A 27,349-nucleotide genomic window follows, 5' to 3' on the forward strand; every position below is an offset into this window, starting at 1 on the left:
GTGTGAGGATGTCAGCTCTAGAGTTACAGACTTGAGTTAGCTGCTGTGTGGGTGCTGGGACTTGAACCCAGGTCCTCTGGAAGAGCAGTCAGTGCTCTTAACCACTGAGCCATCTCTCCAGCCCCAACCACTGGCCCCACCACATCCGACTCCCCCACCCCCACTCTTCTGCAGTGTTGGGGGTGAAACCCCGTGCTTGGAGCAGCGTGTTAGGCAAACGCTGCTGCTGCTGAGCTACAACACTGCTCCTCCTCTCTCTCTGTTTCAGATGTTTCGTTTTTAACTATGTGTGTGTGTGTTCGCGTCTGTTTGTGGGCGTGTGCATGTGAGTGTGGGTCTCCATGGGGGCCAGCGGCTTCAGATCACCTCAAGTCGGGAGTCAGAGCCAGTGGTGAGTCACGTGACACCGGTGGTGGGAACCCAAGGGGGAGCCTCTGACCTTAGTCACCCAGTGAGCCATCCGCCCCTCCAGCTCCTCACGTCTCATTTGAATGACTCTTTCTGACTTGTACTAGAAACCTTAGGTACATGGCGGGCGGGCGGGCGCGCATGCGCGGGTGAGCACTGTTTTTCTTCCAAGGAGCTCACTCACACATTGTTGTTTATCAGCCTGAGGACTCTCCCCTAAATACTGGGCCATCAACAAAGGAAACAAACTACTTTAAAGGGTCTGGGTACCAGCAGGCGAACACATGTTTATTTCTGTGAGTCTGGTCAAGGGGTGCACCACGGCGGCGAAGAGCAGAACACGTGGCTGATTGAAAATAGCTGTGGTGGACCATCCCTTCCGTTTCTAATGGTCTAGGGCTTTGCCAAGAGAAGAAAAACAGCTTGGCCTTGACCCTGAAGGAAAACAGCAAGCGTTCCTCTTATTGATCCCATCTCTTTCTCCCTCAAGTGATCTCACTGATTAAATATTTTGCTGCTTACGAGCGGCACCGGCCATTGGTCGGCAGTGAACTGGAATTCTCAGACTCAGGCATCAAACAGCCTACTCACACAGGTCCCGGAGACAAAGAGTAGTTCCCAAAGAAACTTGGCAAAAGGGGGATTTAAAAAAAAAAAAGACAGGCATCGCTCCCTCCCAAGGGAAAGGAGCCAGGGATTTGCTCTTTTGCATGGCCCTAACTTCCAGCTAGGAAAAGAAACTCATCTCTGGGCTCTACAAAACCTCCAGGAAGCAGCTTTCTTGTTTCCAGGTTACCTCTTCCCCTTCCTAGAGCCATCCTGGGATAACCTCGGTCAAGTTCACACTCTCCCCATCGCCACACTCTGGTTTACACAGTCTCCTACAGCTGTCCGCACCAGAATCGAACCCTGGATGGAAAGTAAGACCCAAACCCTCTTGGCCTCCGAGGCTCCTCCCGATCCTGTCTTCCCTGCTCTAACCCAACCTCGTCCCTGCCTGGCACCCAGACCTGGCTGTGCCTCGGTACAGCTGCATCTCCCCTGCACGGAAATCCGACTTCTGCTGACAGCAGACATAACCTCTTGCGTTCTCCTGACTCAGATTAGTCAAAGTCTACCACCAGAAACATCCCAGCAGCGTTTAGTCCACGACAGTGGTTACGTTTTCATACATATTCAATACAAACAACAAAATGTTGTCCAAATTTTCTCCATCCATAGTTGATGGAATCAGCAAACAGAAACCCACAGACATGGAAGACAGAGTTAGAAAACCATTCCAAAAATCTAATTTTAGACTATTTTATCTCCCTGCCACAAGAAAATCCATAAGTGACTCCTGGTTGGCCTTTCTAGAGCCCTAGCTGTCCTGGAATTCATTCACTAAGGAGACCAAGCTGGGCCTCGAACTCACAGAGATCACGTGTCATGTGGGCAAGGTTCTTGGATGCCATAGTTTTTGTCTCAGTCTGTCTGTCCGTCCGTCCGTCCTTCCTTCCATTTGTTTTGTTTTTAGGGACAGAGCTTCCTTGTGTAGCCCTGGCTGTCCTGGAACTGGCTCTGTAGACCAGGCTGGCCTCTGCCTCCAGAGTGCTGGTTAAAGGCGTGTGCTACCACATCCCATTCTATGTCTTTTTTTTTGGTTTTTCGAGACAGGGTTTCTCTGTGCAGTTTTGTGCCGTTCCTGGAACTCGCTTTGGAGACCAGGCTGGCCTCGAACTCACAGAGATCCGCCTGGCTCTGCCTCCCGAGTGCTGAAACTAAAGGCGTGCGCCACCACCGCCCGGCTTCTATGTCTTTCTTTTTAATGGCCGAATAGTGTTCTGGGGTATGGTTTGTCACATCCCAGTGACAGCTGGAAGGCACTGGGAAGGACTGTCTCTCAGCGATGACAAGTGCCCAAAGCATCTCCTAAGAACTAGAAAGCAAATGCTTTCCTATCACTTAACAGCAGGAACACAGAAATGGGTCTTTTAGCAGACTCATAAATCAGCCAAGAGCCTGTAAAATATTCGTGGCCTTTCTAGTTGACAGCAGGGCCTTAGATATGTTAGCTCTCCATTCACAAAACAGAGATGAAGCCACTTATTGTGGGCGGTGACAGAAAGGTGACCAATTGGACTCTTACCTGTGTTACTGTCCCATAGAGGGGTCCTGACCTTGACCCAGTTCCTAGGTAAGGTGGCAAATTGCTCACTAACAAGCCATGGCGTTTAAAAGTTGTGTGGCCCACACTCATGTCTTCCTGTGACAAGAGGTACCTGTCGTTCTTTTGCTTCCTCTGAGCTGGACATTTTCAGTCAAGACCAATGGTCTAGAGTTACATGGAGCAGGTGTATCAGTCAACGAGAGACCAGCTACCTGCTACTTTTATTAAACTGGCTACGAAGAATGAAGAACAGGAGGCCATTTGATGGCTCAGCCACTGGAAATCAACATTCCAATTCTTGGAGAATGTGACCTTGAGTACAGGACCAACCAGGCAGCCAGATGGATCAGGGTAAAGACAACTTGACCCTTAGAACCCACAGGGTGGGAAAAGAGAGCCAACTCCTGAAAGTTGTCCTCCGATCTTTTTTTTTTTAAAGATTTATTTATTTATTATATATACAGTGTTCTGTCTGCACGTATGCCTGCATGCTTGAAGAAGGCACCGGATCTCATTACAGATGGTTGTGAGCCACCACGAGGTTGCTGGGAATTGAACTCAGGACTTCTGGAAGAACAGCCAGTGCTCTTAACCTCCGAGCCACCTCTCCAACCCATGTCCTCTGATCTTAACATATATACAATAAACAAACAAACATAAATGTCTTTAAAAAAATTTTTTTTTGAGACAGGGTCTCACTATGTAGTCCTGTCTGGCCTGAAACTCACTACGTAGCTGTGAGCTTCATACGAGGTCTGCCTGTCTCTGCTTCTAAGCACAGAGATTAAAGGTGTGTCCTTCCAGGCTGACTGAAAACATTTTAAAGGGGGCTGAGCAATGGCTCAGAGGTTAAGAGCACTGGCTGCTCTTCCAGAGGACCCAGGTTTGATTCCCAACACCCACAGCTCACAATCACCTCTAAGTGCCAGTTCCAGAAGATCCAATGCCCTTTTCTGGCCTCTTCAGACACCAGGTATATATGTGGTGCGCAGGAATGCACACGGGCAAAATACACATACCGATAAAAAATAAAAATAAATAAGTCTTTAAAAAACAAAAAAACCCATGTTTTTCTTTTTCTTTTCTTCCTTTCTTCCTTCTCTTTTTTTTTTTTGGTTGGTTTTTTGAGACAGTAGCTTTGCATCTTTCTGGGAACTTACTCTGTAGCCCAGGCTGACCTTGAACTCACAGAAATCCACCTGCCTTGGCCTCCCAAGTGCTGGAATTAAAGGCATGCGCCACTACCGCCCAGCCAAAAAAACAACTTTTAAGAATCAAATACAAAGTCATTCCTCAGTGTGTACAATGGGTGGGGATGCTGTGAGGAAATGTCGAGTCCGACCTTTGCTTCATGTCTCTCACCCTGAAAGATGAGACAGGGCACTGTGTCTGGCGGCCTATGACGTCTGGGTTGTCAGAGATCTGATGTGCGGCTGATAATGTCTGACGATGAGTCAACAAATAATGTTCACAAATGTGTCTGCGGGTTAAAAAGTAAGCTGCAGAGACAGACAGACAGACAGACAGACAGACAGACAGACAGACAGACAAACTGTGTGTGCTGGAGTGGGCAGGTCAGACAGAGCTTGCTGTGAGCATCCTCAAGACAGCTCAAGTTGCAGCCCTGAATCCTAAAGCCTGTGTGTACAAACGTCTAAAACGTCAGGTGTCCCAGCAACAGGGAAGCTGAAGAGGAAGATCCAGAAGTGAGAAGAGAGGAGGAAGGAAGGAGGGGAGGCCGGGAGGGAAAGAGGAGGAGAGGTTTTCATACTTGGCTGCTGACCCCTGCTTGAGGCAGGCTTGATGCAGATGAAGGGCAAGGGAAACGGGCTGGACCAGCGCTCCCCAAGAGGAAGGGGAGGGATGTGCCGGTCCCACCCTGCTTCTCTAGGAGGAGAGGGGAGGACCACACTTCAGCAATTTTCAAGAAACTGGCTGCAAAGGGCAAGGGCACGGGAAGGAGATCTTCCTCACAGTGCTTTTACGTTGATTAATGGGAACGAAACCCCACCGCCCCCCTTCCTATTTGTACCTCAAGTATTTTGGCCATGTCACTCACTCACTTCCCAACAAGCCAAGAGGGGTGGCATTTTTGCTTATGGCAGAGCTGGCCAGAAATGTCCCAGTCACTTAGCAGGTAATTCTGGCCCGAGTATGTTGATCAGATCTCTGGACTCTAAATCCGTTTTTCTGACATGAGCCCTATCTATGTAAGTGGGAAATGAAGCCCTGAGGCCCAAATCCATATCAATCTTATTACACTGCAGCCTGTACAGCGGTCAATAGAAGACAGCCATTAAAGAGATCCCCTAGGGACACACCTGTCTGTGGAGACCGTAAACACCGGCCGCTCCGCCGCATGAACAAACAGAGCCGGAAAAGCATTCCATGTTAAAATGTCACTTCCTGAGCTGGCAAGATGGCTCACTTGGTAAGAAAACTTGCTCTAAGTCTGACTGGAGTTCTTCCTCCAGGACTTGAGTGATGGAGACAATGGACTCCTCCTACAAGCTGTCTTCTGACCACCACACGTGCACTGTGGCGTACATGTGCAAGCACACACACACACACACACACACACACACACACACACACACACACACGCTCACAACATTAAAAATAAATAAATGCAATTTTTAAAATATATAAAAAATGTACCACATCCTTCCCCAGCCCTGGTTCCATTAAAAACCAACTTGGGCCGGGTGCATGCCTTTAACCCCAGCACTTGCGTGGCAGAGACAGGTGGATCTCTGTGAGTTCGAGGCCAGCCTGGTCTATAGACAGAGATCCAGGACAGGCACCAAAACTACACAGAGAAACCCTGTCTCGAAAAACAAAACAAAACAAAACAAAACAAAACAAACAAAAACAAAAAAACCTTTAGCCGGGCGGTGGTGGCGCACGCCTTTAATCCCAGCACTTGAGAGGCAGAGGCAGGCGGATCTCTGTGAGTTCGAGGCCAGCCTGGGCTGCAGAGTGAGTTCCAGGACAGGTGCCAAAGCTACACAGAGAAACCCTATCTCGAAAAACTGAAAACAAAAAACAAAACAAACAAAAAACCCAAAACTTGGGTTGAAGGCAATGCCATGCCCAAACCCTACATCTTCACGTGACTCCAACAAAAGACAGACAACATATTTGCAAAACACTTTGCCATACGCCCTGTGTGAAGCTTTCCATCACTGTGTACACGAGATACCCACACACAACAGGGCCACGCTCTTCTCCAAACCACCATATCATCCGCAAGCAGGCTTACGGAGTTCACGGTGTGTCGCTGGACTTTCTTGTGTGGGGCTATCAGCTCCTGATACCAATCCCGAGACTTGATATTAATTATGAAAGCTTGGCCTTAGCTTAGGCCTTTTCCCAACGAGCTCCTCTTCTAACTTAAATTAACCTGTCTCTATTAATCTACCTTCTGCCACATGGCTTGGTCACCTCTGTTCTTTACTGTGTATGTCTGACTTCTTCAGAGTCTCTGGCGAAATCCCTGCACGCCTTGATTCCTTCTCTAGATTCCTCTCTCTCCGACAAGTCCCGCCTATCCCCTCCTGCCTAGCTATTGGCCATTCAGCTCTTTATTACACCAATCACAGCAGTACATTTTTTTTTGAATTTTTTTAAAATATTTTTTATTTATTATGTATACAGAGGAGGGTGCCAGATCTCATTACAGATGGTTGTGAGCCACCATGTGGTTGCTGGGAATTGAACTCAGGACCTCTGGAAGAGCAGTCGGTGCTCTTAACCTCTGAGCCATCTTTCCAGCCCACAGCAGTACATTTTCACACGGCGTACAACTATCCCACAACCATTGTGTTCTCTCTGTTGTATGGCCGTGGAGCTTATTATATGCCACGTACAGCTGTCATCCTGTGTTACCTCATCAACCCCCCACAGCAACCCCTCGAAATAGGTACCATTACAATCCTCATGGCAGAGAGGGGAAATGGAGGTGTACGGAGGTGCAGGGTTCATTTAGGGCAATCCACCTGGGTAGTCAACGGTAGAGCTGGGATTCAAACCCAAGTGCCCTGGCTCTTCAGAACACACGCCTGCCATGCTCCAGCTCACCTTTTGTTGACTTTGCTGTGTCTTTTGATTTGCTTTGGGTTTTTGTTGCTGTTGAGACAGAATGGTCCAGGCTGGTCTTACACTGATCATGAAGCTCACAGTGACCTGCCTCTGCCTGAGTGCTGGGATAAACACGAGTTCCCACATACAACTCAGTCTCACCATGTCTTTATAATCCTTGACTAAATTTTAGAGACTGCAAAGCCCTTATGGGGCAAAACACTGATGCCTTTTATGGTCCCTGATGTCCCCCTACCTTCTTGCAAGAGATTCTAAAATTGGCTACTCTGGGCTTATTCTCCTTCTCTCCCACGATCTCCTTAAATCCACAACTCACCTCATAACAATACCACAAGAATGCCTTATCAGCCGGGCAGTGGTAGCACTTGAGGATCTGAGTTCAAGGCCAGCCTGGTCTACAGAGCAAGTTCCAGGACAGCCAGGGCTACACAGAGAAGCCCTGTCTTGAAAAAACAAAACAAAACAAGGATGCTTTTACCTTGTTGAGTATGGAGGCGAACAACGTGAATCCCAGTACTCAGGAGGCAGAGTCAAGCAGATCTCTGTGCCTTTAAAGGCAGCCAGGGCTACATACTGAGAGCCCATCTCAAAACAAACAAAGCAAAAAAACAAAACAAAACAACAACAACAACGCTCTTAACGTGAAGGACCCCTTCAGTTGAGCAGGTCTGGGGATGGGGTGTATCCCCGTGGCAGGTGCACCTCCTACTAACAATGCCCTTTTGGGCACTGCACTTTATAAAACATGCTTACTCGCGAGGAGCATGTTATCTGAGTTGCTGCTCCCCCACTCAAAAGAAGCGGAGGTCGCGAGCGTTCTTGCAAAGTCACAGATGGTGAGAGAAGACCCACTGGCGGCAGGCAGGCAGGCACCGCAGTGTCCTGGCCACAGGGAGACCCTCAGCCTTTGAACAGTCAGCTCAGCAGACACCTGTCTTCTCACCCGTCACTGACAGTTTACAGCTGATAACCTCTGACCCCCACCTCCACACCCACTGCAGAAGAAGAACATTAGGTCATGGAGGATGCCCCGGCTCCAGAGCTCCTATGAAATGCTATCTCCTGTGCTCTTTGTGGCTGGAGTTTTTCTGCCTGGCCCACAGTCAGGACAAATCTTTGTCACCCGCCCGTCCCACAGCCGCTCAGACCCGACCAAGTAAACACAGAGACTTATATTGCTTACAAACTGTATGGCCGTGGCAGGCTTCTTGCTAACTGTTCTTATATCTTAAATTAACCCATTTCTATAAATCTATACCTTGCCACATGGCTGGTGGCTTACTGGCGTCTTTACATGCTGCTTGTCCTGGCGGTGGCTGCAGTGTCTCTCCCTCCTTCTTCCTGTTTCCCCAATTCTCCTCTCTCCTTGTCCCGCCTATACTTCCTGTCTGGTCACTGCCCATCAGTGTTTTATTTATATAGAGCGATATCCACAGCAGCTCTTTTTTTTAAAAAACAATATTCTATTCTATTCTATTCTATTTATTTATTTATTTATTTATTTATTTATTTGATGTATGTGTTTGTCTGTGTGAGGGTGTCAGGTCCCCTGGAACTGGAGTCGCAGACAGCTGTGAGCTGCCACGTGGGTGCTGGGAATTGAACCCGGGTCCTCTGCAAGAGCAGTCAGTGCTCTTAACCACTGAGCCGTTTCTCCAGTCCCTCTCCTGTGCTCTTACGTTCTGAGATCCCCAGATTATTTCCTCCTCAAGAATCCAGAGTTGCTGGGCATAGTGGCACACACTTTAGCGCCAACACCTGGGAGGCAGAGGCAGGTAGATTCCTGAGTTCAAGGCCAGCCTGGTCTACAGAGTAAGTTCCAGGAAAGCCAGGGCTACACAGAGAAACCCCTGCCTTGAAAAAAACAAACAAAATCCAGAGGAGTTTTTTTGTTTTGTTTTTCTCATTATCTCCTCTCCCCTGCCTCCGTGGTCCAATCTCCCACTTCCTCATTATACCTTATATTTAGCTTTTTGCCCATCCTAGAGACTTTGCATCTTTACATGTCTTTCTCTAACAACAGCCACAGATCACCTCCGTCACTTCAAATTATTCCTGGGGTTTACAGTTAAAGAAACCCCATCCCTCACTCCTCCCCCGAACACTGGAGACGAACGTTGGCATTACAGGCATTTCCCACCACGCCCACTTGTGGTGCTCAGGACTGACCATGGGGCTTCCCACGATCTAGGTAAGCGTTCAACTGAGCTACATCACCAGCCCTGCTTTTTTTTTTTTGTCTTCAAGAAAGACTCTCGCTATATATCCCTAGCTGGGCTGAAACTCACACACACAGGCATCCACCTGCCTCTGCCTCCCCAGTGCTGGGGTCAAAGGTGTGCCTTGCCACACCTGGTAACCAGATCCTTTCTTGTTTGATCATTTTAGAGATAGCCTCCCCGCACCCCCACCCCACAGCCCCCCCCCACTCTCTGTACCAACTCCCCATGAGGCATGGGGTGGTCCAAAGTAAGATCCTCCTGCCTCAGCCTGGCCTTCATTCCGTTTTTAAATGTACCCCCACCACAACAGCCTTGAAAGTGTTTGTGGCTTCATTTGTACAATCAGCCCTGATGCCTGACTACCAGAATGGTCCACGCAAGGGTCTCATCCCCTCTCAAAGGTCAGGAATGGTAATGGCATCTTAGGCACCAAAGGACTCCACCCTCCACAAAATCCAGAGACTGGTCCTTCGAGTGATGTCTCAGGGTCATTCCTGTCCATTGCTTTTGGTTGGGATTTTTGGGTTAAGAAAATGAAGGGAGAAAAGGCACCTGGGTAACATGAGGGAGATGGTGGTCCAGGAGTGTTTACAGTCTTGGCACAAGCTCCCAGAGATAAAGGAGGGAGCAATTGTGGATGTGGGAGGAATTCGGGGTGGCTCTGAAAGCAACTTAAAAGGAACTAAGAAGAGCACTGCGGGACTCCAGGGGCCCTCGGCAGAGGTTTTTTATTACGTTATTTTGACTTTGAAATAGAACCGAAAACTTACTTTACTCTGGTCCGACCAAGAGAGAGCATGTAATCGCAGCAAAATCCCAGGTGAGAACTATCATTCTGCGAGTGACCGGGCATAGAGAAGGAAAGGAGCCCGTGAGAGATCTGTGACTCCTAAAATCCCCTCGATGAAGGGACGAGGCTGCCAAAATGGGGGACCATAGGTGTGCGGTAGGGGAAACGGGAGCGCCAATCAATTACCAGGGCCCTGACCTGGAGGTTTGGACAGGGGTGGTGGGTTTTTTTTTTTTTTTTTTTTTTTGGTTTTGTTTTGTTTTGTTTTTTTAATAGAAAAGGGAAAGGAGCAAGAAGGAACATTTTGCATGCAAATGGGCTGCTGCCAGAAGAGCCCATTAAAATGTAAAACTCCACTTTCAGCTGACAAAATGGTGCAAACCACGGTGCCTGCCACAGGGGCAGCAATAAAGCCAGCAACAAAGAGGCCGAGGGCCGAGGAGGCCTGAATGGCCTCCGTCAGCAGGTCCCCTCTCCGGTTGCCATGGGGACTCCACCGGGGCTTACTAAAGGTATTTCCTGAGGAGAAAGGCAGCACACACATGCCCAAGCAGCCGAGCTAATCCTGACAGGAAGCCATCGCCATTCAGGAGCCCAGGGGCTGGGGGCTGAAGTTTTGTTTTGTTTTTATTAAAAAAAGATTTCGGCCTTTTGTGTGTCCCCACCTCCCCACTGTAATTTCGTGCAGAGCTGCCCATGATGGCCCAAGGCGCAGCTAGGTAGGGCCTTTGCCTCCACCCCATGACCCGCCCCCCCAAAATCAGCTCCCCAGGAGCTGGGCTGGAGGAGGTCACAGGCAGAACCTTACTTGGGAGTCCCCGGGCAATAGTTTTTGGTTCAACCTTAAAACAGACGAAGGCAGGCCTCAGAACTGTGCTTGGTCAGGGTTCCAACTTTACCTGGGAGTATCATGCCTGTATTTTCCCCACTGAGAATATGGTACCCGGGCCCTGGTGTCTCCCACTGCAGCCCTGTCCAGCTGGAGGGGTTGTAATTAAGTGATTAACAAAGGAGTCAAATCTCCCCTCTTCCCGCAGCAAAAGTTCTGGCTCTGCTGATAAAACCCTGGACCAAGCAGGGGGCAAAAAAAAAAAAAAAAAAATCTCTTCCTGTACTCTTTCCTCCAGCTGGTTCCTTAATACACTTTGCTCCTCTCTCTCCCAGCTCACCGGCCAGAAAGAAGCTAAGAGGGGAGGTGGGGATACCCCGCCGCTCCAGGAAGGGCGGGCTGGGCTCAGGGCTCCCAGAAGTTTGAGTCACCCGGTCTCCGTTGGTACCAGAAGAATGCAGCGATGGCAGAGTCGGGGAAGGAAGCCAACAGCACAGCTGGCAGTGGAGACAAACTCCTGTGTGACAGCTTCCTCCTCGGGGCAGTGCAGGGTCCCCTAACATTTCCTGAGCCGCTTTCAACGGGAAAAGCCATGCGCGGCCGAGAGCCGAAAACCGGAGTGGTCCCCGATCGCACACCGGGGCCCCGGGCGCTTGCAAAACCTTATGCTTTGGAGGCTCCTCCATTCCGTATATGCGGAACGAACACACACACACACAAACACACACACACCTACAACATGGGCCCGGATCCTGACAAAATCAGAAAGAAGAGTTTGTGTAAGCATCGACACCGCCCCCCAACACACGCCTGCACAACCAAACACACCCACGAGGAAGCTTCTGCGGCCATACTAGGTCGCTTCAATGTTGGGCCGGGAGACTGCTAAAGGATGGTAAGGAAGCAGGTGGATCCAGCCAGGTTCTCCTCCTCCACTGCCCGGCGCTTCCTAAATCCACTTCAAAAGTACAATCGGTCACCCACTCAGAGACCGCCTAAGAACATCGGGGGCGGGGGTGGAGGCGGGGGCGGGGTGGGGTGGGGGAGTGTTACGTGTTACAGGGTGGTGGTCCTGTTGCTAAGGAGGTCGCTTGGACCCTCCCACTACTGGCAGGGAGCCCAGGCCTCCCAGCCAAGTGTCTGCAGCTGCGACCTGTCATGCACTTCCTGGTCTGGGTTCTGTAATGGAAAGATCATTAAGCGTGGGGGGGGGGAGGGAAGGGAGGGAGGTAAGCGGACTCCGCAGGGAAGAGGTAACTCAGCAAAGTCCCCCTCTTCCCTAGGCCCTGACCTTAAAGTCTGCTCAGGTTCCTTAAAGAAAGGAATGCACTGCCCTGCCCCCAAGCGCCCCGCGCCTCCTCGGGCCACCCCTCCCCCCCCCCCCCCCACCAGGCAGGCTCGGAAGCTCCAGTTTGGAGAAGGAAAAGGCCGGCAGCTGGGCAGGAAAAGGTTCAGTCCCCCAAACTTGCTGATCCATTCGGTAGGAGAGTCAGCTGTTTTGGAATGTGCCTTCTGCACCCCCCCCCAAAAAAAAAACACCCCACAGATGGTGCTGGAGTGAACAATTTGCTACACGCAGTCACTGATGCCTGCTGTCTGTCTGCACTGTGCCAAGGAGTCTGGGGGGGGGTTTAGGTCAGAGAGCCCCCCCCCCACTTTAGACCACCCACTCCAGGGTGGGGAAATGGCCTTCTCACGAAGCGTCATCATGCCATTTTCCCTCCCTGAGGAGAAATGCCCACAGCTGGGGCACTTGCTTGGCATTCTTGAGGCTCCAGCTCAATCCGTACTTTCACGTTTCATTCATACATTATCCCAAAAAGGGGGGGGGGCAGGGGATGGTTTTTGGTGGCACACACCTTAAATCCCAGTATTCGTGGGTAGGTGCATCTAGAGGCAGAGGCAGGCAGATAACTGGGTCTGCACAGCAATTTCCAGGCCAGTCAGACTGCACAACACCCTGCCTTTAAAATAATAATAATAATAATGATGATGATGATGATGCTTATTTTTACATTATGAAAATAAACACAATACAACCTCTTAAAATGACATAATATGTAGAAAGCTCGGTTAACAGGCAGAGTGTCAATTAGGGAAGGTGGAAAGTTCTAGAAACTGCTGAACAGTGCTATGAATGTGGGTGTGGTGGCCCGTGCCCTGCAAGCCGAGCACTTACAACACCCAAGCAGGGACACTAACAAAAGTCCAAGGGCCAACCTGGGCTACACAGCAAGTTCCAGAACAGTAGGGCTGCCTGGAGAGACTCTGTCTGAAAAGAAACATGCAGTGATCAACGCGGTAAGCGTAAGCGTACATATATTTGGATCTGGCAAGAACGACAATGGAGGCCACAGATGCCCAGAATGGAGACTGGAGCTTCATTGGTAGCCCCTCTGTCCACAAAACATTCTGCCTGCCGCCTCTACTTATCACACACACAGCATCAAAGACAAGCAGTCTCCTGCTTCAGTACTCAAAAGAGCAGGGTGTGTGTGTGTGTGTGTGTGTGTGTGTGTGTGTGTGTGTGTGTGTGTGTGTTGGGGCTTCTAACTTAGGATGGGGGGCCTCTCCACAGAGCAGGTCTCTCTCTACCTTTCTACACAGTAATCCAGAGCCATGGGACTCTTGGGGTACAGACTCCGTCCCTCAGCAAAACAATCCTAATGTCCTCTGGAAAGAGAGGGCCATCTAAGATTCACTTAGTCCCAGGCCCATTGGCGGACTGGGCTAGAAGACCCCCACTGCTGTACACTGTGACTCTGGGCCAGTTACCTCCTGTTAGGACTCAGTCTCCCTCCAGTGACCTCCAACACCGGGCCCCTTCTAGGCCACGTTTCACCTGAGTTCCAAGATGACAGATTCACCGTGCCTGGCCAGCTTTCCCCTTTTAAGATTAGAAATGTTGAAGGCAGGCGTGGTGACACTCGCCTTCAAGCCCGGCATTTGGGGGCCAGGGGGCAGAGGCAGGTTCATCTCTGTGAGTCTGAGGCTAGCCTGATCTACACGGTAAGTTCCAAGATAGCTTGGGCTATATAATGAGAACCTGTCTCAACACACACACACACACACACACACACACACACACACACACACACACACACACACACAAAGAAAGTAAAAACAGAGTTAACCATATTCTAGGCTACTCACATGCCACACAGTCTTTCTTTGCCATGTTGGGCATTAGCTAGGCTCCCAAGCAGACCAGGATCACCAGGGCAAACAACCGATTTTTCATAGAACAGGCTTGGGAGAAGAGATACTGAAAACTGAGCCCGGAGCCCTCACGCAGGCTAAAGCAACCCAGCCACTAATCTTACACCCTCTACCTTAAATGGCTTCAAACTCAATGCCCCTGCCTCAACCACCCAAATAGCTAGGGTTACAGGCCATTACAGGGAGATACGTCCCGCCACGGCTAACTTTCAGCTTTGTGTTAGATGACGTGACCATCTTCAGGCTAGGGTAAGCGTGCTGAACACACTTAACGTGGGCCAAAGCTATGATACTGAGTAGGGCTAGATGCGCTAAAGCACCTTTTTAAGCGATTTATCATCATTATGTATGTGCACAGTGCCCCCCTGTGCCGTGGAAGCCAAAGGACAACTCCGTGGGCCTCTTCTACCTTTACATAAGTTCTGGGGACTGAATTCAGACAGCGGCAAGTGATTCCCCAGGCTTGAGCGGCGAGCGGTTTTTCCTATGCTGCACTTTTCATCATCGCTTTGGAGTGTAACCCGTCACACATCAAACGTTTTCGGGCTTGACGACCTGAGTTCAGTCCCTGGGACTCACATGGTAGTTAGTAGAAGAAAACCGACTCCAGCCAGTTATCTGCAGACCTAGGTGTGTGGTGAGCTATACACTATGTAAGTCTGTAAGAACACTCTGTTTCCATGATGACAAAATCTCTTCATGATACGTTTCTCAGGACATCATTAAGGCAGCAAATAAATATCAATATCTCTGTATATTCACCCATAATACACACTAACAGATGTGACCTACAGATGGGCAATTTACCCCTTTACTCTGAGCAAAAGGCCATCTTAATGCAGCGTGAGATGCCCTTAAATAACCTGGCTTAATGTCTTTATTTGATGTGAGCTTCAAATATCACTTTCTAAATGAGTTCTTTATTGTATCTACAAGTCTATTATTAAAAGTTAATGCTGTGGGGTGTGGTGCTGCATCCTTTTAATCCCGGCACTCCAGAGACAGAGGCAGGAGAATCTCTGCGAGTTTGAGGCCAGCCTGGTCTGCTGAGCAAGTTCCAGGACAGCTAGGACTACATGGAGAGACCTTGTCTCAAAAAACCCAGAACTAAACAGAACAACAACAAAAAAGTTAACGCCGGCCAAAGCTAAGCCTGACCCATGGTGAAGACAGAAGGGACCCACCCACTCAAGCATTCATGAGGGGGGACCCTGAGGCTGTTCACTTTTCCTTTTTGGTTACAGGGTCAGTCCAAGTGCCAAAGCGGGAAAGACAGTTACTTAATTTCAACACACTGTATTCTCTTCCCAGTGTGCTACTGTATGGAGTGGGGCCTGCATGCCAATGCACGTGATCACGTAGATGGCTGAGGTTCTCTACTTCCATCACATCAGTCTTGGGGATTAAATTCAGGTATTCAGGCTTCACTACAAGTGTATTCACCCACTGAGTCACGTTACTGGTCCTTGCCTTGCTGTTGCCTTGCTGTTAATTTTCGGCGTATATGTGTGTGCCTGAGTGTGTATGTATCACACGTGTGTGGTGCCCTAGAAGGTGAGAAGAGGCATCAGGACCTCTGGCCCTGGAGCTACCGTGGGTGGCCAGTCACCACTCGGCTGTGGGAATCGAACCTGGGTCCTCTGTGATAGGTAGCCCTCTGCCTCCCTCTCTCCAAACACAGTCTTTATACACTGGTTAAAGGCTGGAGAGAGAGGGCTCAGCAGTTAGGAGCACTGGCTACTCTTGCAGAGGACCTGGGTTCTGTTTCCAGAAATCACAGGGTCACTAACAACTGTTTGTAACTTCAGTTCCGGGGATCCACTGACTTCTGGTCTCCAAGGGCACCAGGCATGCATGTGGTACACTTACATACACTCAGGCAAAAACATTCATGCACATTAAAAAAAAATTTTTTTTTTAATCTTTTAAAAAGCCTGATCTATACAGAAACCTCTACTCTGCTGGCTGACACTTTGGGGACCCGACTGTACCCTCCCCAAGTTTGAAGTCTCTACATTAGTATGTGAAAGGCAAGTATGTTCTACGGATGCTGGAATTACTTTCTTTAGGGCACCTCACAGACCTGTGATTGATGAAAAACCTTGCAGAAAGCAATGAACTGTCCTATTGAACTAATGGGGGTATCTGTCATGCTAATATGGGGGAGGCTGAGGCAGTGGGATTACTAGTTTAAGGGCGGTCTGAATGACGTCAGAATGTCAATCAACACAAGGCAGGTATCTCAAAGAAAGGTGAAGTCAGTGTTTGATGCGAGGATACGGCACAATACAAGACTGAAATTAAGCAAAACTGTAGTAAGGCCTCCCTTGGAATCCCGTCTCCCCTTCACCAAATGTCTAACTACCTCAATATACCCCTCTAATTATGGGACTGAATGAGATCATCATAAAGACACAAAAACCTAAGTGTGCAAAGTGTGAAGATGCCACAAAGCAGCATTGAATCTTATCTTAAAAGAATCTTACCGGTACTCCTTCTGAGGTGTATTGTGACAGAGCCATGCAATCAAATTTTTTTTTTTAAAAGATTGATGAGATACTCAAGCCCAAGTGTTTGCCACATAAGCTCTGATCCCCAACACTCATCTGTGAAAAGCTGCTGTGCCCCCCACCCCACCCTCACTGGGAAGGTGGACAGGAGGACCCCTGGGACTTGCTGGCTAGCCAGTTTAGCCTAATCAGTGGTAAGCTTTAGGTTCAACGGACAGACCCTGTCTCAAAATGAGGGAGACACCCAGAGAAGACCCCTGGCCTCTCCGCCCCAGTGCATGCACACAGGACCACATGTGCACCCAGCACCCTCCTTCAGCCCCCACCCACTCCCCACAATTCTTTTGTTTTGATTTCTCAAGACAGGGTTTCTCTGTGTATCCCTGCCTGTCCTGGAACTCACTCTGTAGATAGTTCTGTAGTTTCTGAATAAACTACATAATAATGTTTTAGAGGTTTTCTTGTTTTTATTTATTTATTCATTCATTCCTTTATTGATTGATTGATTGGTTTTTTTGAGACAGGGTTTCATTGTGTAGCCCTGGCTGTCCTGGAACTCATTCTGTAGATCAGACTGGCCTCGAACTCACTGAGATCCACCTGCCTCTGCCTCCCTAGTGCTAGCATTAAAGGCTTGTGCCACCAGTGCCCAGCTGTTTTTACTTTTTTAAATTTTAATTTGTTGGTTTTGTATTTTGAAACAAGGTCTCCCTATGCAGTCCTGGCTGTCCTAGACCAGGCTGGCCCCGAACTCATAGAAATACACCTGCCTCTGCCTTTCTGAGTGCTAGAATTAAAGATGTGTGCCACATCCCATCAAAACAATGTTCTTAGCCAGGCATGGTGGCGCACGCCTTTAATCCCAGCATTCGGGAGGCAGAGGCAGGTGGATCTCTGTGAGTTCGAGGCCAGCCTGATCTATAGAGTGAGTTCCAGGACAACCAGGGCTGCTACACAGAAGAACCCTGCCTTGAAAAACCAAATCAAACCCAACCAAACAATGCTCTTCAAGACTGATGGTGGCCCGAATCTGTAATCACGGTACTCAGAAGGTGAAAGCAGGATCAGTCTTTGCTACATACTGAGTTCAAGATCAGTCTGGGTGACATGAGACACCCACCCCCTTCAAAAACAATTAGTAAAGACATTCTTTTCAACTGCGCAGATCTTTGTTCTAATGGAATAAGTAGGATCTTTTACTTAGTATACATGAAGCCCTGGGCACTAGGGTGGGGTGGGGTGGGGATGACATGTCAAAAAGGAAAATAAATAAAAAAAATAAACTGTACAGCAGAATAAAGCAAGCATTCAACTACAAAATGAAAAAGGAAGGCCTAGGAGTCATCCATAACTTGGAGTCACGGGGCTAGCGGGAGGCTCAGTGGTTAAGAGCACTTGTTGCTTTTGCCGAGGACCCAGGTTCAATTCCAGGCACGGACACGGTGGCTCACAGCCATCTGTAACTTCAGTTCTAGGGGATGACTCCTTTTCTGGCCCCCACAGGTACCGCATGCACAGAGTAAACACCCACACACATAAAATAAAAATGTAGTGATGTGGAAACAAAAGAAACCTTGAGAAAGAGGTGACCTTTTAAAGAAAATCTAGTGTAAACCCAAACTAAATCTCAAGAGAAGAATTAAGTACCTACCATGAAGGAGTTATAAAAAGTGGGGGGACATGGGGGCATTTCACATTCAGGGCGCTGGATAAGCAATGGTCATGTATAAGGTGCATGCTACATTCACGGGGGGAACGGGGACACATTTGGACAGATGGACGGGAATCAGTGAAGGAATGCACCGGTAATATCCAGTCTAGCAGTCCCTGCAGAGAACACTGAGGAAACGGTCAGATCTGGGCCCCAATTTTCTTTGCTCATTAACCATCTGAAATGTCGGCGCCGACGTTCTCTCCGCCGGCTCACAGGCCGCGAGCCTACATTCTGCTGAACTGCCAGGTCCTCTCACCCACTCTGCCTCCGCGGCCAGGGGCTGGGGAACAGCTGCTTTCGGGCTAACCCGGAAGGCCGGCCGCTGCCCCGACATCACCTCCCTTACACAGGCCATCCCCGGGGGGCTCAGCAGCAGCCCAGCAACTCGGGGGGACAAGGACCCTGCTCAGTAGGGAGAGAGCAGGGACCGTGTGGGAATTGTGGGAAGGAGAAAAGAGACACTGGTGTTTGGCCAAAGCCCGGATCAGGGGCAACCCCCTCCAGCTCTACTTACTGGTGGCAGAGCCATGACGAGGGCCCAGGAGACCGTTTTTGTCCCTTACTAGTCACACCTTAAGTGGACAGACAGCGAAATGAAAGTCAGAGGCCGTCCAGACGCCAAAAGGTTCCCCCAAGGCAGGGCTTCTCACCCTTCCTAACGCTGTGACCCTTGAACACAGTTCCTCATGTTGGGGTGACCCCCCCCAACCATAAAATAATTTCGTTGTTACTTCATAACTTTAATTTCTGCTACGGTTATGGATCTTAATGTAAACATCTGATATGCAAACCCTGTCGGGGTCACGACCCACAGGTTGAGAGCCTAAGGGAATGACTTGGAGTTTGCCCCCGGGGCCCTGAGGAGCCCAGGGAAGGCAGTTAACTTTTCAGCTAACTTACTTGAAAGCCAGAGAAGAGGGATGGGGTAGGATAGGCAGGCAAAACAAAACAAAACAAAAAAACAGTCTCGGAGAGGAGTCTGGGTATGGCCATCCTCTAGAAGCAGAGGGCAGCTGAGCAAAAAGCCAAGGAGAGAGAGCAGCTGGGTCTCCTCTCCCGGTCAGAGGACAAAGAGTCGTCTCATTTCCAGGCTCCCGGGAAGAGGGAAGTAAAGGTGTTGCCCAGGGGAAGGAAACCAGACTTTCCAATAGCCCGGAGGAATGAGGCCCTGTGAAAACAGGACCTAGCCGCTGGCCAGGCTCTCTGACCCGGCCCTCACCTCTTGGATAATGATTCCCCAGATAACACCGCTGCATCTCCATCTCCGAGGCTACCCATGACAGCCCAGAGCCATCCTGCTCCTGGTTGACAGGCCTTGCCCCTGGCGGAGGCCCTGCTGACCCACTCTGTGCATGCACACTCCTGCAGAATCCAGCTCCCTCCGGTTCTGCCCTCCCCACAGGTAGTCCGAGTCCCAGACACCAGGTGACAGAACCCTGGCTTGATTCTCTGTGAGGGCTCCCTCCCCAGCCCCCACTAGCGACCGACCGGGCAAGTCCTCCTCCTGCGGAGGACAACCATTTGTTCTTTCTCCCCTGAGAAATTCTCCTCCTCCTCCCTGACTTCGGGGAGCGGCTGGCAAAGCCGGAGTGGAAAATCAGTGAGGCTAATGGTGTAGCAATGTAGGAGCTTGAGCCAAGAACACAGCCTTGAGCGGCTCTGCTGCCCCGGGGCCTTGCTGCTGAGCAGGCCACGTGAGTGCCCTCACATTCTCCCACAGGCCTAGCCGGGCCCTGCCACCACCCACCGGCCTCCGAGAGCAAGCAAGCACCTTTCAGAGGCACTGGCACCCACCTCAGGGGAGAGGGGGGTGCGACGAGGTGTGTGTGTGTGTGTGTGTGTGTGTGTGTGTGTGTGTGTGTGTGTGTGTGTGACAAGGTAGGTCCTTCAGCTTAGGGCACACCTCAGACTTCACAGACCTAAGGCTTGCACCCTCCATTGAGGGGGGGAGGGAGTGTGTTGTGTGTGTGTGTGTGTGTGTGTGTGTGTAGGTGGGGGGGATGAGGGGGTCAGTCAACACCTTTTGCTTCATATAATCCCCCCTCGCCTCCTGAGATCCTCTACCATCCAGTGTGAGAGTGTGAGTTAGAAACAAACACGGTCTTTTCACAAGAAACTTTACTGGGGGTGGGGTGCAGTCGGGGTGTACTCCCCGACGTGTCCCAGGCCAGCTATGTGACACTGTTCCCCAGTCCACACCAACAGGCTAAAAAAGTAGCCGGACCACAGTAGCGTGCCCATCAGTGAAACACTCTGATACCCAGCTAGGCTCCCGGGGCGGGCGGCTCGGCTGAAATGGACACCCTCTAGGACCAAAGGCAGCTCAGGACCCCTGGTGGGGTGGGCGTGGGAGGGGGGCTACCAGGGAACTACGACTGAGACCTGGGAGGGGGGGGAGGGCGGTGTGTGGGGGGGTGGACGGCAGATTCTGGCAGCCTCTGCCTCTCCCCATAGGCACAGGTTTCTGCAGAACAAGGACAAAGCCCCGCTTTGTGGGACACAGGCGGCCTGCAGCCAGCTAACAGAGCCCAGCAGCTTTTCCATTAAACGTAACCTCTCCTCCCTGCAAGCCGCCACCAGGCTCCTCAAATCTGAGTGGGTGGGGGGGAGCTGTAAAGCCGCAGCCATTAAAACCGCTTATGAGTTGCAGGTTTCCGTGGATGAAGGCAAAGTGTCTCAAAACTAGAGGTCTCCCCACTCTCGGCTCCTTCTAGGGGTGCTCAGGAAAAAGGGAAGGAAAGGCCGGCCACCAACTCCCAAACACCACAAGTGGCCTTGCAAAGTTTTGGACCCAGCCTCTCACTGACACCCCCCCATGTCCTGCTCTCAGAGAAAAACACACGGAAACAGGCTTCCTCGAGCTCCAATCTCCTAAAGTGGTTCTTATCTTTTGAAAGAGGGTATTCTGCCCCTGGGCCTGCATCCCGGTTTCATTTTACCCACAAACCTCAAAGCCCCATCTGAAACAAACTTAGACTCTGGTAATACGGCGCACGGGAGAAGGAAGGAGAGGGGGAGAGGCTGGTTTTCCTGGAACCCTTATTAAATCAACTTCGCAAGGACAGCCAGAAACTGCAGGCCTCCCAGGTCCCCCAGGGGCGTTCGCAGAGCCTGCCAGGATTGCCTTTGGTCAGGGGCGGGGCTGCCAGCTCCTCTCCCCGCTCCCCACAAAGCCTTCCCAAAGCTCTCAGTGGAAGCAAGGTTTGGGATGGTTTGTTTTCAACTTCGGAACCAATCTTTTTCACATAGACTGCAATTGTTTTTGAAGACAATAGCAGCATTACTTAATCATCAGCACGGCCAAGACTACAATATGCTGCATGTCTGTGTTCCAAAAGAGTTTACACAGCACAGCAGGGAAGACACTATTCCTGTGACATCACAGTTAAGGTGGTTCTCATGTTCTGACAAAAAGCGCCCCCTCTTTCCCACCCCCCCCCTCCCAGGAGCAGGGTGTGGTGGCATAAGCTTTTAATCCCAGCATTCGGAGGCTGAGGCAGGTGGATCTCTGTGCGGTCCAAGCCAGCCTGGTCTACGTAAGTAAGTTCCAGGACAGCCAGAGCTACCCAGTGAGATTCTGTCACAAAGGAAATAAGAAGAGAAATGAAATAATACAATGAATGACCCATGTGGGCGTCACAGGTGAATAGATTCATAGTCACTATAAAATTTTACTCATTACATGAAATCCTAGAACAAGCAAAACTAATGTATGGTAACAGGAGGCAAGTCAGAGACCCGCAAGGAGCATGGGAAACGCTTTTAGAATGACAAACTGATGAACGATCTCTTGAGCGGGGTGGTAGTTACCTAGGATAGTGTAGCACTTATGAAAACACATTGAGTTGCCTGTCTAAAACTGGCACATCTTATACTACATAAATTATACTCCAATGAGCTGACTTCAGCCCTGACTACTGCACAGCCCAGGAGTCCTCCCCGACTTCTCCGACTCCTCCTTCTATTCCAAGAACCATTTCTGTACCAGGCAGTGGTGGCGCACGCCTTTAATCTCAGCACTCGGGAGACAGAGGCAGGCGGATCTCTTGAGGCCAGCCTGGTCTACAGAGCGAGTTTCAGAACAGCCAGGGCTACACCGAGAAACCGTATGTTGCAAAGAAAAAAAACGAACAAACAACGACCTTCCGTCCCTAGCTCCAACCGCCTCGGCTGCCTGGCCTCTGCTTCCTTTCCTACGCTGGGTCGACTCAGCGGCTTCGATGATCCTTCCCCTCCACTTCTCAAACTCCTCATGTGAAGACCTTCCAGAAAACTGCCTGCCTGCCTGCAAGTGCCTGGGACAAGATCTGAGCTGCTTGCTTTCCTTTCTTGGGCTGCAAAGAGTTTATCTGAGAAAGGAGGAGGAAGAGGTAGAGGCTGAGGAGGAGGAGGAGGTAGAGGCTGAGGAGGAGGGTGAAAAGGAGAAGAGGAAAGGGAAGGCGTAGTGGGTAGAAGAGGAGTTGGCAGCCAACCACCCATGGAGTCTATTTCTAGAATGCCATTACTATCCCTGGATCCCAGTCTCATTCCCTCTGACTGACATTTAACACAACCTTCTATCTTGTCTGCGGGATAACAGTGGCAGATGCAAAAATAGCAACTCCCACTTTACATGGAAGTGTTTTATCTGTACTACGACGCCGAAGCCTTCGGTATTATTTCCATTTTAATGATTTGTCGCAGAATGCAAACCAGTGTTCTGAAAACCGGATCGTGTCCGTAAACTTCCAATTCCTCAGCAAGGATCACCTCAGTATACTGAGTTCCTCAGCGAGATGCAAGCCTTCCGAATGCCGGCCGAATCCAGTTTTTCCAGGGGTTACTTTCCACAGTTACTTACTCAGGGAGCAATACCGTTGTCCACACTTCTTAAGCCTCCTGACCTCATAGCTTGCTCATTCTGCTCTACCTTCAATGCCCTTTATTAACCCCTTTGGGGACCTGTACCTTGGTACCTACCCTAAGGTAAGATTAACAGGGTAAACACCTGTAATCCCAGCACTCAGAAGGCTGTGACACGAGAGTCATGAGGCCAGCCACGGCTACCCAGCAAGCTCCTATGTCAAAAGACAAAAAGATAAAAGATCCCTATTTTCTTTTTTCTTTTGAGACAGAATCTCACTATGTAGAACCGGCTGGCCATACAGGCCAAACCGGCCTCAGAGTCACAGATCTGCCTCCAAGTAGTATTGGGATTAAAGAAAGGCATGTACCCTCGTGGGCAGGAGGACCCCGACTTTCTAGACGCACCTCAGTTCTGTGCATGGCTTTCCCATTGCATTCTCTTACAACTCCACTGTGCGCGTAGCTTAACTACGGTTGGGTAGGGGCTGGAGAGACGGCTCAGCAGTTACGAGCACTGGCTGCCCTTGCAGAGGGAAGTGGGTTCCCAGCACCCACATGGCAGCTCACAATCATTCTTAACCCTAGTTCCAGGGGATCCATGAGTCCTCTTCTGGTCTCTGCGGGCACCAAGGACACATGTAGCCCACGTATATGCGTGCAGGCAGAAGACTCAAGTACATAAAATAAAAATAAATATGTAGTGGGTAGCCATTCCTGCTTTGATCTGGAAGTTCCAACCCCCATTGAGGCCTCGGCAACTGTCACGCCTACAAGGCGGGGCCAAGGGAGGTGTCTGGAGACCCGAGATCCAGATGGGCCAGCGCTCTCTCTGTTCCGGGACCCTGGACCGTGGTGGAGGTTGACCGAGCAGAGTTCTCCAGAGAACACCGCTGGACTGCGATACACCTTCCCCAGACCCCCCCCCCCCCCCCCCGCAATCTACCTATCCCTTCATTTGTAAGTCACCCACTAAATAAATCTTCCTTTTAACTACATGCAGTGGCCTTAATAATTTCACCAATATCAATAAGTCTTCAATAAATAAATACAGTCCGCTTCCTATTTATTGCCTCTGCACCGCTTGACAATAACCTCCCTGTAGGTGGGGAGGTTCTTCTCCCTTGCTTTGACTCATTTATGTCTTTGGTTCTGCTACTGACTGCAACCCAGAACAGCATTCCTGTTTCAGCCACGGTACCATCCAGAAAGTCTCACACTCTTCCCTGGCCCTGTCTCACCGCCGTCTGTACACACAGGCTCCCCCACTGGTCATTAAACAGGTCCCTGACAGCTTCAAAGGACAGCCCTGTCAACATGGCCGCGATTGTCATGTGCACTCCGAAGTCTGTGACCCACTCTGTGCCAGCCTTCTCTGTGACCAGCCCCTAACTCTCAAGCCACACTGCCTGTTGACAGCAGAGACATCCTAACGTTTCTCCTCCAGCTCCCTCAGAAGCCATCAGGTATCTTACGAGCAGGAACCACCCCTTGGGGACTTAGAACATGCCACAGGCCAGGGGGGCCTCATAAGGCTCCCGTGCCCCATCATGCCTCCTGGCTCTCAGTCTCCTCCAAGTCCCCCAAACAGGCCACCTCCAAAGCACACTGTTCATCAAACCCCCAAACAAGAACTGGGTGACAGAGTCCGAAAAGGCATGTGTTCATGACTGCTCACCCCATAAGAAGATGCATCTCCGGAACAGCTTTCTGGAAGCCAGAGGCCAGTTATCAAGTTCTTCTTATGCTAGAATATCGCCTCTAAATCTATATTCATGACACTCTTCCCCACCGCAACCCTCCCCTTTTTATGACCACCCGAGTTAAAGACCTAATTACATTGTTTCCCCAGAAAAACAAAAACAAAACCATAAACGTATCCTCCGACAAGCCCTTTCATATATGTATAACCAAGCCCAAATCAACCCAGGTGTTCTAGGCATTTCCCCAACCGGAAAGGAGCCCTTTGCTCCTCCAAGGAGGGCATCTTCCCAGCAGCCCCCATCCCCCCTCTGTTCCCTCAGCTCAGGGGTCCAGTTGACCCTCAGCCTGGTGTCTTACCTTGTTCAGGCAAGGTCGGGGCTGGCCTGGCCATGCAGAGTGCGGCTGTGACCAGCACAGCCCAGAAGAGGAGGCACCTCCAGCTCCACATCCCAGTGCTGCGCTTAGAGGTCGGTGACAAGGCTCCACACCTCCATGGGTACTCCACCTTGAGCTTGATCCGCCTTCTCAAGCTGTCTCTGGGGAAAGAAACAGCAGCTGTGATAGAAGTCGGGGGGGGGGGGGGAGGGCAAGGAAAAGAAGAAAGGGTATCGTGCCCATGGTCAACCTGCCCAGAGGATGCTTGAAATAACTAAGTGCTTTTTAAGGTGCAAAGGGAATCGAACCTATCCCAACATCGAATCAGAGGTAACGGGCTTAAGTTTATAATGTCGTTTGTCCCCCAATGGGGGCACTTTGGGGAAGGTGATGAGCTCTTTAAGAGATAGACTCTCATGGGAGGTTTTAAGCCAGTTGGGCGCATGCATGCCCTTGGAGAGGATTAGAGAAATCCAGTCTCACATCCCTCCTCGCCCTTTCTGTTCCTGGCCATGAGTGCGTGGACAGCCCCAAGCCAGCCCCGAAGATTCTTTTTCATCCCACCATCAGGTGTGCCCCAAAGCAACCTGTCAACCATGGACTGAAACCCACAAAACCTTTTCTCTTTCTAACTTGATGACCTCAGGCATGCTGTTAGAGTGATGGGAAGCTGGGTTCCACCCTTCAATTCCTCAACTATGCTCTGAGTACAGACCAAGTTGCCGAGCTGGCTGGGACTGTCACCATGAAATCCTTCCAGATAAAAGCCTCGCTCATTTATGGGAGGAAGTGACGGACCTCATGAAAGTCCCCAAAAGCCATATTGTGAGCAAGGGCTTGGAAAAAGGGTTGTGCAGTTAGTTTCAGGTCCCAAGGACTTTCAGCGATGTGGGTTACTGTCGACATGGCCAAGTCCGAGAACCACACCACATACAAGCAGTCCCCCAGATGTCATGGAAATGGCACCAGGAGACCCCAGTCACAAAGCTGGGTGCAGTGGAGCACTCCTGTAGTCCCAGCACTTGGGACGGAGGCAGGCAGATCTCTGAGTTCAAGGCCAGTCTACACAGAAAGTTCCAGGACAGCAGGGATACATAGAGAAACCCTGTCTCAACACCCCGCCCCCCCAAAAGAAACCCCAGTCACAAAGATACGGATCTCTTAAGATGCAGGCACACAATACAAAGGCAACGAGAGGCTATTAAGGGCCTTCTGAAGCTAGGGAGGTTAAGCAGAAGATGCCGAAGAATCCCAGCTACAAGGCAGACTTGCTTTCGTCGCCACCCCAAGCTTGGGAATCGGATGTGTGGCTACATGGCCAACGGTTGCCCCACCAAGGCTGAGGCTGCAGCTACAGCTCAGGCCCAGGCCCAGGCTTCAGTTCGAGCTCCGGCTCAGGATCCCAAAGGTGTCTAAGACCCTGTATAAGCCAATAGGAAAGCAGACGGACCAGTGTGACCCCACCCCTCCACCTCAATCCCAGCCACACATGCACTCTTTGTAGATGGTTGCTGTCCTGTGCAAATTTAAAAAACAAAACAAAAGAGCAGATCCTTCCTCAAGTTTAAGTATTGTGCAATCATTTCAAGAGACAAGGATCTGATGACTCCCCCAGGCACAAGACTTCATCCTATCCGGGACTAACCAATTCGTCTGGTGAGGAGCAGAGAGGTAAAGAGTCGGGGAACAAGTCAAGAAACAGAAGGCATGATGGGTGGCAGTGCACACCTTTCTGAGTTCAAGGCCAGCCTGCTCTACACAGTGAGTTCCAGAACAGCCAAGGCTATGTATAAGAAAAGAAAGAAAAAAGAAAAAGAAACAGGAGGTAAGTAGATCACACAGAATATGGAGACCCTGCTAAATCTCCACGGACAACATGCAAGAAGATGCTAGAAGAAGCCTCCCCCGCCCCCCAACCAGGGATGGAATCCAAGACCGTTCACAGGCTAAGCAAGTGCTCTACCCCCAGAGACCCATCCCCAGCTCTCCAGGAATTTCTTTGTGCCTCTAAATAGTTAAGAATCCACAGGCACCTCCAGTCTGACCAGCCTCCCTCCCAGAGAACACACGTGTCACCATGACTTAGGGTAAAGACAGAGCAGGACACTGGGAGGAGGGTCCAGCTACCTGAGGTCGGAGGGTGATGGCTGATGGCTGACAGCCATGAGTGGTGAGGGATGAGGCCCTCCACACAGTCAGGCATAACTGACTTGTAGCCCTAGCTAAAGCCCTTGGCGATTCTCGGGTTTATGATGGCGATTTATTTTTGATATTTTATCTTATTTTGTTTTTTTCCGAGATAGGGTTTCTCTGTGTAGCTCTGCCTGTCCTGGAACTCACTCTGTAGACCAGGCTGGCCTCGAACTCACAGAGATCCGCCTGGCTCTGCCTCCGGAGTGCTGGGATCAAAGGTGTGCGCCACCACCGCCCGGCTAATTTTTTGACATTTTAAATGTTTTCTTTAAGACTGTTGCATGCGTGCATGT

The 27,349-nt window shown here is 50.3% G+C and overlaps 1 protein-coding gene across 9 annotated transcripts in view; it reads right to left on the reverse strand.

Moving 5' to 3' along the window:
- Fgfr1 (fibroblast growth factor receptor 1) overlaps positions 1-27,349 on the reverse strand; it is a 58,175-nt gene that overhangs the window by 19,945 nt on the left and 10,881 nt on the right. For all 9 annotated transcript variants that reach the window (XM_042262846.2, XM_076553795.1, XM_006982948.4 and 6 more), the window contains exon 2: positions 24,846-25,024. In XM_042262846.2, the coding sequence (XP_042118780.1) occupies positions 24,846-24,936 (91 nt within the window). In that variant the 5' untranslated portion in view covers positions 24,937-25,024. The remainder of the gene's footprint in view (positions 1-24,845; positions 25,025-27,349) is intronic.

This window comes from Peromyscus maniculatus, chromosome 17, assembly GCF_049852395.1.
Source record: "Peromyscus maniculatus bairdii isolate BWxNUB_F1_BW_parent chromosome 17, HU_Pman_BW_mat_3.1, whole genome shotgun sequence".
Taxonomy (NCBI): domain Eukaryota; kingdom Metazoa; phylum Chordata; class Mammalia; order Rodentia; family Cricetidae; genus Peromyscus; species Peromyscus maniculatus.